The sequence below is a fragment of the Aptenodytes forsteri genome, unplaced genomic scaffold (assembly GCF_000699145.1).
Source record: "Aptenodytes forsteri isolate BGI_AS27 unplaced genomic scaffold, ASM69914v1 Scaffold243, whole genome shotgun sequence".
Lineage (NCBI taxonomy): Eukaryota > Metazoa > Chordata > Aves > Sphenisciformes > Spheniscidae > Aptenodytes > Aptenodytes forsteri.
In genome coordinates this window covers 1,085,292-1,097,647 of record NW_008795314.1, presented here as the reverse complement: position 1 = coordinate 1,097,647, position 12,356 = coordinate 1,085,292, and the positions used below count along the sequence as shown (strand labels likewise).

General features: G+C 44.6%; 1 protein-coding gene across 1 annotated transcript in view; it reads left to right on the top strand.

The window, feature by feature from the left end:
* Positions 1-3,401: 3,401 nt before the first annotated feature.
* UBE2O (ubiquitin conjugating enzyme E2 O) overlaps positions 3,402-12,356 on the top strand; it is a 31,927-nt gene continuing 22,972 nt past the window's right edge. Inside the window, exons 1-4 of the mRNA XM_009279428.2 lie at positions 3,402-3,457; positions 8,687-8,797; positions 9,706-9,803; positions 11,860-11,923. Coding sequence (XP_009277703.1) covers positions 3,446-3,457; positions 8,687-8,797; positions 9,706-9,803; positions 11,860-11,923 — 285 coding nt within the window. The 5' untranslated portion in view covers positions 3,402-3,445. The remainder of the gene's footprint in view (positions 3,458-8,686; positions 8,798-9,705; positions 9,804-11,859; positions 11,924-12,356) is intronic.

Here is a 12,356-nt window from a genome sequence, read left to right as displayed (position 1 = left end):
GAGAGTTAGTGTGAGTTTAACCCACTGCTGCCCAAGGATGCCTAGACCTAGCTGCTGAATTGTTTGCTAAAGCGAGGATCCAGTTTACTGCCACAGGTATATCTCCCAATCTCTGCAGTTAATTAAAAAAAAAAAACAAACCACAAAACCACAAAGATTTTGCTTCAAATGATGAGTTTATTTGTGATAAGAAATTAAACAAATGGTTTGAAGCAATAAGCTACCAAGGCTTAATGAGTTAGTGCTCAGCAGCTAGGCAGAAAAGTCTGTCCTTCTCTCCTAGTTTGCCCAGTTTCAGGTGAGAGCTGTGATGGCCACCTTATTTCCTTTGAGGTGAGGTGACTCAGCTGAAAAGGGGAACATGCTCCTGTTGGTGCTTGTTCTCTATGCAAAAATCAACATTTCTGTACCCCTCCTGCTGTGTTGGTATGAGAGCATCATCAGACCTGGTGAAGTATCAGATGTTCTCTGAGTTGCAGCTGGTGCCTTTTGACTAGTAGATCTGCTGGTGGAGCTCAGGCATTGATTCAGTGCTAAGCATCAAGAGAGCATCTGAATAGTGGAGGAAATAAATGGGTGCCAGACCTATTCTGCCTCTTCTTTTGGCAGTTGGTGCACTAACCAGCATAACTGACTCCTGGTGGGTGGGTGTTGGTCGTCCCCTTTTGCCTGGGTTAAATGCGTGTGCAGTGATGAGTGCCTTTGGTTTGCCTTATTTAATATACATAAATGTGAATTTATTTTTTTAAAAAGGCAACACAAAACATGCCTTGCATTTGGGGTGTTTGGAGGGTGTTGAGCCCAGCTTGGTATGCAGGAGTGCAGGACTAGCTGAGAGCATCTCTGGGAAACTGGTATTTCTCATTCTTGGGGCTATTATCAAGGCGCATGGCTAGAACATAAAACTACTCATGTTAATACTGACTTTCTTAGAGGTAAATATAGCAACTGAGCTGTAAGTACCTATTTTAAAAGTGCTTCTCCAATATTGAGTTCCCTCACTGCTGAGTGAGGAGGGCTAACCTTTGGCTGATGATCACATTGCTCTGGGTATAACAGACAAGAGGAGGAATGACCCAACTGTCATGTGTTCATCAACAGCCATTCTGGCGGCTTCTGGTCAGGTTTCTTCTGGGTTTTGACAGTCTTTTGTGTGATGACAGACCTGCTAAGTATTTATTGTTGATGCTGGCATTCTGCCTACTACTTGGCTTGCTTATCCTAGCAACTGAGGCAGGTGGGTCTGGCACATGAAGCTGAAAATAGTTGTGCTGGCTTTAAAAATGGAGAGATCTGAAAACAGGTTAAATGTAGTTCCCCTGCAGAGCAAGTTTTATGCCTTGCTTTGGGAAGAATTTGTGTGATTATATCCTTCAGGAAGGATCACAAAATGGGAAAGCTACTCACTTACAACTTCTATGATTTACCAGAGTTGACTAATACACAAACATTGCTGCTGCCAGGTAGCATTGGATCATCTTGTCAGTCTGGGTTCTTCAGATATTGTTTAATACAGAACAGAGAGGTATGGCTCAGTGATATGTTGAAACATAATGCATCAATTTAAACACCACGTGTCAGAGATTAAATTGCCCTAATGCATGTCGAAATGAAAGTATCATTATACCCTTGGAGCTCTGCAGGAAGAGAACTCCAGTTAAAATACCCAAACTGCTGCTCACGCATGAGTACTTACTGGAATGTGAATGTTGCTGTCTGCTGCTGGTTGTTAAGAGGTTATCTACACAGTACTTATTTTAACAAATAATTTTAAAAAGCTGTATAAAAATTGATGTCTATCTATATACCCTGGTGGGATGTGGGAGGTGATAAAAACCCTTCCACAATCTGGAAATGGGCTGTGGGAGGCTTCAGGTTTCCTGCTCTGGTGGAGTTCTGACTCCAGAAGTTGGGTCTAAAAGCCTAGCTGGCTGGCTCTCTTCCTCTCTTACTGAAACAGACAATCAAGAAAGCAATAAATACTCAGGTATTTTAGTTTGATTCCGGATCCTGTCCTTGGATTATAGATTTATGTCTAATTTAGTAAAGCAGGCTGTAAGCCAGGGCCTGGGTTAGGATGAAATGCTGACAAAGCACAGTGGATTTTGGGCTGGGGATCAAGCAGGAAAAGCAACGAATGCAGCAGTAGCGGGGAGAGAGATTCTGAAAGTGAGATGTAAAAGAGGCTCTGTCCCTGATACTGCGTTCACATGGTGCTTCCCGAAACACGTGGTGTGTAACTAGTATATTTGCAAGGCTCAGAATGATGTACCAATGCAAATATGTTCTTGACCACTGAAACGCAGATGAGACTTCTCCGTGTTCAGCAGAAGGAAATCTTAACTGAGTTACTGTAAGGCTGAGCAAGCCTGAAATTGGAGTTCAGTCTTGTGGCCTCCCTGTTAGTGTGCTTAGGACATTATCCCTCGTGTAGCATTTTAGTATTAGTGTATTCAATGGCCACTGCATTTTGTAGTTTTGAGCTTGCTGATATCACTTAATGAAATAGCCTGCAAGTAGTCTTCACATCACTGAAACAGCTTGATGAAGGACCACTTTTGGAAGGACATCACCTTGGTTAACTGGCCAGTAGTCACTGGAGATTCATCAAGTGATACCTCCCCTTACCAGTAATGACTCCTGGTGCCCACAGCTCTGCGTGAACTGATGTAGAATATCTAATGATGGCCCAGCCGCATCTTTTGTTGTCAGCATTAGCTCTTTGCCAGCAAGTGCTTTAGCAGGAGCTGGAGTATGAGCAGTGCTTTGACTTTATCCATGCTCTTATCAATGTTTTGTGTTACCTGCATGGACCTGGGGGCTACTGAGTGCAGCAACAGCTGTTTCTTTCCCTTTTTTTTTTTTCAAGGCAAGTGCTTGCTGCGGTGAATTTGGCACCAATTCCCCTGCCAGCTAAGACTGTACAGTACCTTGCTTAAAATGTTCCAGGCCAAACAGGATTTCCACAGATATTTGAGGGTATCTTGGGTGAAAAGCATGCAGGATGAGACACAGAACTGTGGTGTGATGCACTTCTTCCTGTGTCTCCTGTCTTCTCTAGTACATAGACTGGATGTGGGTAGGAAATGATGCGTGATGCAGATGGAGGACGAGGAGAGTTGAGACTTGAAGTGATGAACAAGTCAATGTCTGCACCCTTTTTGATGTGTCTGCTGACTTAGAGCACAGTTGTGGACAGGTTGCCTGGTTGCTGTGTTTCAGATCTGTCAACTGGATTTTGTGGATGTGCCAAGGGGTTAACTGTGTATGGAAGTACTATCCTCTGCTGAAAACATCAGTCCGGAGGAACAGGATACCGTGCGTTTGTATTTGTCATGTTATTTCTGACCAAGTATCATCTGGAGTCACTAAATCCAGTGTCTCTCTCTTCCCTTAGCTGAAGCTTGAAGATCGCTCTGTGGTCCCTCGAGATGTGGTCAGACATATGAGCTCCAGCGTAAGTGCTTTTTTCTTTGTACCTTTTTGATCGTGATACTGCTGCATGGATTTCTAAGACTTGCCAAATTGCCTGAATGGAACCGAACAGTAATGCTTTGAGCATGTTCTATTTTTAGTGTGCTTGATAGACCTAGCTGCATCCTTTGAAAATGAAATGCTGATAAGGCTGCCTCTCTACTGTAACATATCTGCAAAGGTCTCCTGAGCAAGCGAGCCTGATAATGTAAGGTAATGAGACAAGAAGCTTGTCTATCCTGCCATCCTTTAAGTTTTAAATCAGTCCATTCCGAGACGTGGGGAGTGTGGACCTGCTTTCCCGGGCCTAATAGGGAGGCTGGAGTGGAGGTAGATCACATCCCCCGCTGCATGCCTTTTGGTGTGCTGTGGTAGAGAATTTGGATTAAATGCTTTCAGGGAGACCTCTCAATCTGCAGTGATCACCATCTTGTCCAATTTCTCCCAGAAATACAGCAAATCCCAACACTACTGAAGCAAGACATACGTTGAAGCATCTGACACAGCTTAGGTCAGCAGAAAGCAAGCTGGTTCTTAACCAGCAGCTTATAATCATTACCTTTACTCTTCCTGGATATTATTTTAAGTCCTAGTCATTCTGTTCTAATTGTACAACATTTGTGCTTATCAGAGATGAGTGCATTTGTTTTTTGTGTAGGGAATACTGGGAACACTGTTCAGATCGATTATCAGATGAGATGTGGTCTCCTTAGGAGCTTAGCTACGTTGGCAATTGCTCGCTGTTGCTCACACCTAACCTGTAACCCCGAGCCATATGGCCTGCCATGTGCACGCCTGTATCTTCTCCTGACTTGCTTCCAGCAATGTGGCTACCAAAGTTGTGATGAAGCAGGCAGCTGGCCACTAACTGCTGCAGTTGCACCACATGGTGTGCAGCCTGGTGCAGGGATGGGGAAGGCCATTCTCTGACCCAGGTGTTTTGGTTTTTTAAATAAAGCCTTTTTGTCAATTAAAAAAAAAGTAAACCCACTCCTTTTTCACAGAATGTTCCAAAGAGAAGAAAAGGGAAAAAAACTTGAAGGGTAATTTGAAAAATGCTGAAACAAAATATTTCCTTAAGAAGTGTAATTGTTGTTTGAAATGGAAATCTGGAGTCAACATATCTTACTAAAACTGCAGCTTTACGAAAGCGTTTCAATCCAAAACAAAGAACTGCTAGCAAATTGGAATATCAGCTGTTCACCCCATTGTACCTGGTACAGCTGGACTCTGTAGTATATCCCTCTCACTCAGAGGGATGCTTTGAGTCCTGCTTCTCAACTGTTTGTTCTCCAATGCTTCTTAAAGTCATTTTAAGCTTTCAGGGCAGCAAGTTCTTCTCCTCTTGGCAAACATGGATGTGCTGCTTTTGTTTGCAATTTCCATACTCATCTGAGCAGAAATTGGCTTCTCTGGCTTGCTGCACGTGTATCAGTAGATACATTGCCCAGCAGTTGTTTTGCACACTCCTTTATTGTCTGTTTGCATGTTTAAACACTGGGTTTTGCTTGACCATTTGTACTAGTGGCTGATAACTTCACTTTTTTAATTGATGGAATGATGAGGATATAACTCAGTTTCTTCTCTCCCCTCTAGTCAAAAGCATAGCAAATCTGAAGATGACTTATACTTCACCTTGTGCTCATATATGTTCTAAATGTCAGTAGTAAAAGAAACAACCCCCTTCTATCCCAAAGAAAACCTTTACTTGTTAATCAGATGTATTGCAAAAATTAGAAAAGCATTTAAAATAGAAAATCTGCAAGTGTCAGCCTGCCAAATTCAGGATGTGGGATGGTTGCCCTGCACCAGTTGGCCTGGCAAATGCACAGTGTGGAACTTATTCTGTATTCACTGCACTTTCTTAGTGCTTGTTTTTAACCTTGAGCGGGAAGGGCTCAAAATCCTCAAGAGAAGAGAGCTGACTTAAATTCATGTGCTTCTCGTCGAGCACTGAATGTGGGGAAAGACTGCTTCAGGGGGTAATGCATAAAATGAGATCACTTTCTCTGAATGCAGTTGGACCTGTAGGTCTAATCCAGCTGGATGAGAAGTGGTGAAAGTGGCAGAGTTCATTTTTCCAGGTGATATGCTAATTTGGGAGAAAGGTTAGAACTAGGTCTATAATCTGTCAGACACCTGGATTTTGTTGCTTCAAAGGGTGCTGGGCTATGCTGTCCCTTTTAAATAAAGGAATAAGAGGGTGGTGTAGAGATCCCCTTATTAGAAAAGAGAGTGTTGAGGGAAAGAGTAGAAGGATGGGAGGTAGCAGATGTGGGACTGCAGCGTACACTTGCTGATCTGCTTTTCTCTCAGGTGGGAGTTTGCTGGTCTGCCTTAAAGCCTTGTCTCTGGTGGGAAAGGAAAAAAGTCACTTCTCCATCCATTCATTGCTTAAATACTCAGTGTATCCAGCATGGTGCATGCTGTCAGGGTACCAGAAGAAGCAGGAAGAAAGTCTAGGGAGTGCCCTTAATTCTGGTGTGAGTGGGGCTTGAACCCATCAACTCTTCTAATGAAGATCAGTCACCCCCCTTTTCCAGTTCTGCTCTTGGGGTTGATGGAAATTGATTTTTGTAACAGAACTGTGAAATGTCAGCTCATTTCATTGGGCCCCTCCTTTAATGGGAGCATCTAATGAACAGGATGGGACAGCTGTGTTTGAGCAGGCTGGTGAGGAGCTGTGCTCTGGTTGTAGACCTGCCCTGGAAGACGAGACAAGTTGGTGACTTCTCACTCCGGGACTGCATTGCTGAGTGCTGCTACAATCTGAGTGATTCAGCAGAACCCCTCAGCCTGTGAATCTGCCTTCCCTCTTGCAGGCTAATGTTTCATGTGACAGTGAAATAAATAAACTCATACTAAACAAAGGTTCAGTGGCAGGTGAGGGAGGAGAGCTGTGACTCAACAGCCCGGTAGCTTCTGGGGCTGCTCACAACATTGATCCCTGCTTTCTTAACCGCAGACAGTGCTCTCTGCTTGCTCAAGCGTTTTGCAGCTGGAAGGAGAAGCAAGCTGAACTCAGCCTGGTGCTCTTGCCCATGTCTAGGTGGCACCCAACTGTGCTAGATGGGAGACAGGCTTGTAGGGAGGTGCAGGCACCTTCTCCACGGGGAAACTGTCACTTAGAGAATGGGCAGAGGGTATTGGTGTACATCAGTTGCCCCAGTCCTGGGTTTATTACTTGTTGTTCTCTCACCATAAATAAAAGGGGGCATTTAGGCCCAGAGACAAGATGATCCACAGAAACCGCAGGTGTTGGATTGTATCATGTCTCAGAGCTGCTGTCATGTTGGCTGTTGATAAAGGAAAAATTAATTCTGAAATGTTCAGTGTAGGGCAAGGGATTTGTTTCTTGAGGTTTTTTTTGGTTCTGACTACTAAGAAATCTAAAACACAGGGCCAAAACTGCAAAGCATGGGCAGAGAATGGACTGGGCATACTTTATTTAGCTTAATCTGGAAGAAAAGTAGGGTAGGTGGCTGTGCTCTGGCCTTCAGAAGCTGTGGGTTTGTTGAGCAGGTGCCACTTCTGAGCAGGCCTTGCTCATCCTAGGGCTCGAATTGTGCTGGCAGCAGCTGTTGTGAATCTGGCGTAGTTCTGGCAAACCCTTTTCAGGTGAGAGTTACAGTACAGCTCTGCTGGGCTCTTTCCTGGCAGCCTGTGCAGGCTGCAAGCTACATTAGGCTTAGCTGCTGTCTGTCATGATGGAGCTAGGAAAGGTTCCCTTTGCTTCCCAGCCTTTCTAGAAAGAAATGGGAGTGATATGTGGAGCAGCTGGAGGGAATGAGCCCCTACTGCCTTGGGCTCTGCCAGCCTGGCTCTCCCAGCCCTCCTGGCCACGCTGGCACAGCTATGCATGGGCAATGCATGGGGCAGGACCCACTCTCCTCATTGCTGCCTCTTCGGGAGCCGGGGAGCTGAGGAGCACAGGGTTTGTGTGATGTGAGTAAGAGGACTTGCAGCAGGCAGGTGGAAAGCAGGCCAGCCAAATGGGCTGAGCAATCTGTCCAGGAATTATCCCGGACTGCGGGTGTCTGTAGGGTGTCTTTGCTCTAACTACCAGTCCTCAAGATGAGATGGGATGAGTTGAGTGCCAGCAAACTCCTGAACTCCCAAAAGGCCTGCTCAGGGCTCTGAGTGAAAGCCTTGAATAAATATTTAATGTGGTTTTAAGAACAGCATGTTTATAAGTGGACTGAGCAAACAAATCCACTTCTCGCAGGGTGTAAGCCCTTCGAGTGTTACGCTCAAGTCCTGTTGGAGCAGAGACCTTGATGTTTGAGATAAGGACAGCTTCAGAAGTTGCTGATACCAGGGCATTTGTCATGCTGGCCCTCAGTCAGCTTTTATAATGGACTTGTGGTCTTTAATAAATAAGGGTATTGATTGTCCCAGCTGTCAGGAGGCCAGGGCAGCTGCCGCATTTGACAGTGTTTGGGTTAGCAGCCCTTCCTTGCAGGCCTCCGCCATATGTGTGAGCAACGTGCATATTGTGTGCTCCCTGCCAAACTATCCCCAGAAGGCTCTTGACAGCGTGCATTATTTTCTTGGGGACAAAAAAGATTAAAACTTTGCTAAAAAGTGAAGGAGATAATGACAACCATCTCATAATTGGACCAACTGTAAACTATCTGGCTTGAAACCTTGAAATCTGATGAAAGGTGCCAGATTTTTTCTTTTTTTAGTATGGCAGCAAGTGAAGACCATTTATAATGTCCTGCAAAAGCAAGCTTTACGTGAGAAGTCACAGATAGCTTTAAAGGTTTTCTCTTTTGTTCTGAGGTTGACGATCTACCCCTGCCTTTGCTGGCTCAGGGCAGTACCTGCAGGACGGTCCTATGGAGTTGCAGAGATCTGCTCAGTTGAATAGACCAAGGAACCCGGCAGATTTTTAAAACAAGTAAATGCTAATCACCTGACATAGTGTGGTCTTATTTGACCAGATGCAGGAGTCTCTGGGCTGCTGCATTAGCAGCCATTGCAAATTTCAACTGGGAAGAAAACACCACAGGTCTTTAATAGTGATCTCACCTTCTCAGTTGTCTTAGGGTCATGTGAAATGCCCCTTCAGAACGAGACCCGGCAGGGTAAGAGGGGGGTTTACTCTTGAGACTTGTCTCTGCACTTCCCATCTGTACACAGAGCATGTACGTGTGTATGTAGGACCTCCCCTAGGTGATAAACCCTTTTTTCTCTTTTGTGTTTTCAGGACAGCCAGTGTGGGACTGTAATTGATGTCAACATAGAGTGTGCTGTGAAGCTGGTAGGAACCAACTGCATCCTCTACCCTGTCAACAGCAAAGACCTGCAACATATCTGGGTGAGAACACAGCCAAAACACACGTGGGAGCCAGGGCTTGGTGGTTTGGAGGGATGCTGCTGTATTCCAAGTAATGCATGCAAGGGAGGCATCCATATTTTGCAAGATGCATCTGTGGCTTGGTTTTATTTTAAACTTACTGCAAGCATCCTTTCTGGAAGAAGATGATGCAGCATCACCTCATCTCCCCATCTGTTCTGTGTTTCTGATCACATCGCTGAAACCAAATTGACTTGGAGGGCTAGGTTGACATTAAATTGTGTGAGAACTTCTGCACTGAGATAGGCTGGTGTGACAACCTGATTGGGGCAGCCCCATAGCAGTGGCACAGAGCTTCTGAGCTGCAGTATTGTTATTGTTTAAACAGGCTATAAAAATGCTGAGAGGAGTCAAGTATCTTTCTGTTGAGCTGGAACAGTCTGAAATGTACCTGGTTTTCCCTCTTGAGTGGGTGGGTGATTTCCAGAGACCAGGTGGGATAGAATTTCATCATTTTCTCCTCTGAGAAAAAGATAATTTGGGAGTGAAGAGCAGGAATGTCACAACCCTTCTCAAGCAACAGCTTGTGGAAAGGCAGTGGGATACAGGCTTCTCTGCTTGGGATGGAATATTAGGCTCAGTAATAAAAATTGTTAAAATTGGCTGAAGGCAAGTGTGACTTAGCAAGTTTAAAATCCGAGGAAAAAATCCCAGAAAGCCCGAACCGTTTAACTGGAGAATCCAGGCTATGTGCTGACTGTCAAGCAAACTCTTCAATGTACATTTATTCTGGTTTACAGCGAGATCTGCAGTTGCTGTCATAAATCTGTTTGAGATTGCTATGTAGTCTGCATTGTCTAAGGACTTACTTGATGGCTCAAACTACAAGGGTTGATGTTTCTAAGGCTTGTTTCCTGTTTTCTTCATAGCCTTTCATGTATGGTGACTACATAGCCTATGACTGCTGGCTGGGCAAGGTCTATGATTTGAAGAACCAAGTCATCCTCAAGCTTTCCAATGGAGCCAGGTACTTCTTTCTGTTGAAGGCTGTCCCCCTTGGGTTTCATGATCCTGATCTATTTTGGGAGAACTAGAAACAGGCTGGGCTTCTCATTTGCATACTGATAAATCATCTGCTTGTGTTATCTTCAGATGTAGAGTAAGAACATATCTTTCTCTGAAAACAGTGAGATTCATTGGTCACCCTCTGGAAAAGCTGTTTTCTGAAAGGTGACAATTTTTTTTCAATCCCAGCAGATCAGTCCTCCAGAACTAAAGTATGTTGGTTTTTAAGCTGCACTTCTCCCCTGGAAGAGTGGCTGTTTCAGATGGATTGCATATGCCAGACTTTTTCTCAGTAGGAGTGCATACCTTCACTGAGATGCAGGGAGGGAGGATTCTTACCTTAAAAAAAAAAAAAAAAATCTGTGAAAGTGTAGAAACCTGGAGGCTAGTGGTTTTCATCAAAGATGAAAAAGCAGGCCAAGACTGAACAGCATTGCTTTATTTTCACTGTTATTTGCAACTGTATTAGGAATGTTTTTTTCAATGAAGACATAATCCAAAGTCGTATCTCTAGAGAGATTTAACCAGATGTCCTGTTTTCAGCTGAGATAGAGTTAATTTCCTTCCTAGTAGCTGGCACAGTGCTGTGTTTTGCATTTAGGATGAGCATAATGTTGATAACACACCGATGTTTTAGTTGTTGCTGAGCAGTGCTTACACTAGTCAAGGACTTTTCAGCTCCCCATGCTCTACTGACTGAGCAGGCTGGAGGTGCACAAGAAGCTGGGAGGGGGCACGGCCAGGACAGCTGACCCCAACTGGCCAGAGGGACATTCCATACCATGGGACGTCGTGCTCAGTATATAAACAGGGGGGAGTTGCCCGGGGGGCAGCGACCGCTGCTCAGGGACTGGGAGGGCATTGGGCAGTGGGTGGTGAGCAATTGCATTGTGCATCGCTTATTTTGTATATTCTTTTATCAGTATTATAATTTTCCCTTCCTTTTCTGTCCTATTAAACTGTCTTTATCTCAACCCACATTTTACTTCTTTTTCTCTCCCTCATCCCACTTTGGGGTGGGGGGAGTGAGCGAACGGCTGTGTGGTGTTTAGCTGCCTGCTGGATTAAACCACAACACCAGAGATATTGAAAGAAATATCTGGTTAACTTATTCTGTAGTTCTGCAAAGCCAGCAGAAGGATCTGAATTCTATCCCTTGTGCATGTCGGACAGTTACTTGAGAACTAAAACTGTCTGAACTCACTACCTTCACTCTGTTTTGTCCAACAAACTTTTTTATTGAAAAGGAAGGAACCAGTGGAGGGCCAAGAGGCTTATGGGCCTGGCAGCTGGGGGATAACCCATCTGTCTTGAAAATGGAGTGTTGACATTGATGTTTAAAAAAAAAAAAAGGAAGACAAACCCACAACCGTGCAGCCAGCTCTGAGTCTTTCTAAGAGAGAAGCGAGTAATGTGAGAGCTATAACAGATGATTGGTGGATGCGTCTGTGATTTTGATTGTTTTAGGTTTCAGTTAACCCAGACTGAAAGGCTCTTACGCATATGTTAAACTGGGAGTGAAAAATAACTACACTTCTCTATCTGTATCGCCTGCAGTTACTGGTGCAATTTAAAACCTTGCTTGGTTTCTGTTACCAGCTCATGTATAGCTATGTAAATGAGGTAACTGTTTTCAAAATCTCTTCCTAATGAATCATTTGAAATCTCACCAGAACTCACTCTGGAAATGAAGCTATTACTGAAGCAAGTATACCCAAATTGCCTTTAGGTTCCGGTGTTGGTGTGAATAACAAATGGGACTTCTGCAGCAGACAAATCTTGTCCGGCACCCTGCATGCTACTTAATTTTTTTTTTTGATGCCGAAGGGAACCTTTAAATACCAGGCAGTGCTTTTATAGCTTGTCTACAACTAGTTTACTGTGGACCATAAAGGCTCAGTGATATACTGCTGGGCATATGGACAGACCTGCTCAGGCAGGGTCAGTTAATTTGGTGCTGTTTGCTTTCGAGACGGATGGCTCTGGAAATGTGACCATGTTTCTTGTCTGTTTTCCAGGTGTTCTATGAGCACAGAAGATGGAGCCAAGCTGTATGACGTTTGTCCTCATGTCAGTGACTCGGTGAGCTTCTGGTTCTTCTGAGAGTCTTTTTGATTGTGGTGGGTTGACCCTGGCTGGAGGCCAGGTGCCCACCAAACTGCTCTATCACTCCCCTCCTCAGCTGGACAGGGAAAGAGAGAAAATATAACGAAAGGCTCATGGGTCAAGATAAGGACAGGAAGAGATCATTCACTAATTACCATCATGGGCAAAACAGACTTGACTTGGGGAAATTAGTTTAATTTATTGCCAATCAAATCAGAGTAGGATAATGAGAAATAAAACCAAATCTTTAAAACACCTTCCCCCCACCCCTCCCTTCCTCCCGGGCTCAACTTCACTCCCGATTTTCTCTTCCTCCTCCCCCCGAGTGGCGCAGGGGGATGGGGAATGGGGGTTGTGGTCGGTTCATCACATGTTGTCTCTGCCGCTCCTTCCTCCTCAGGGGGAGGAC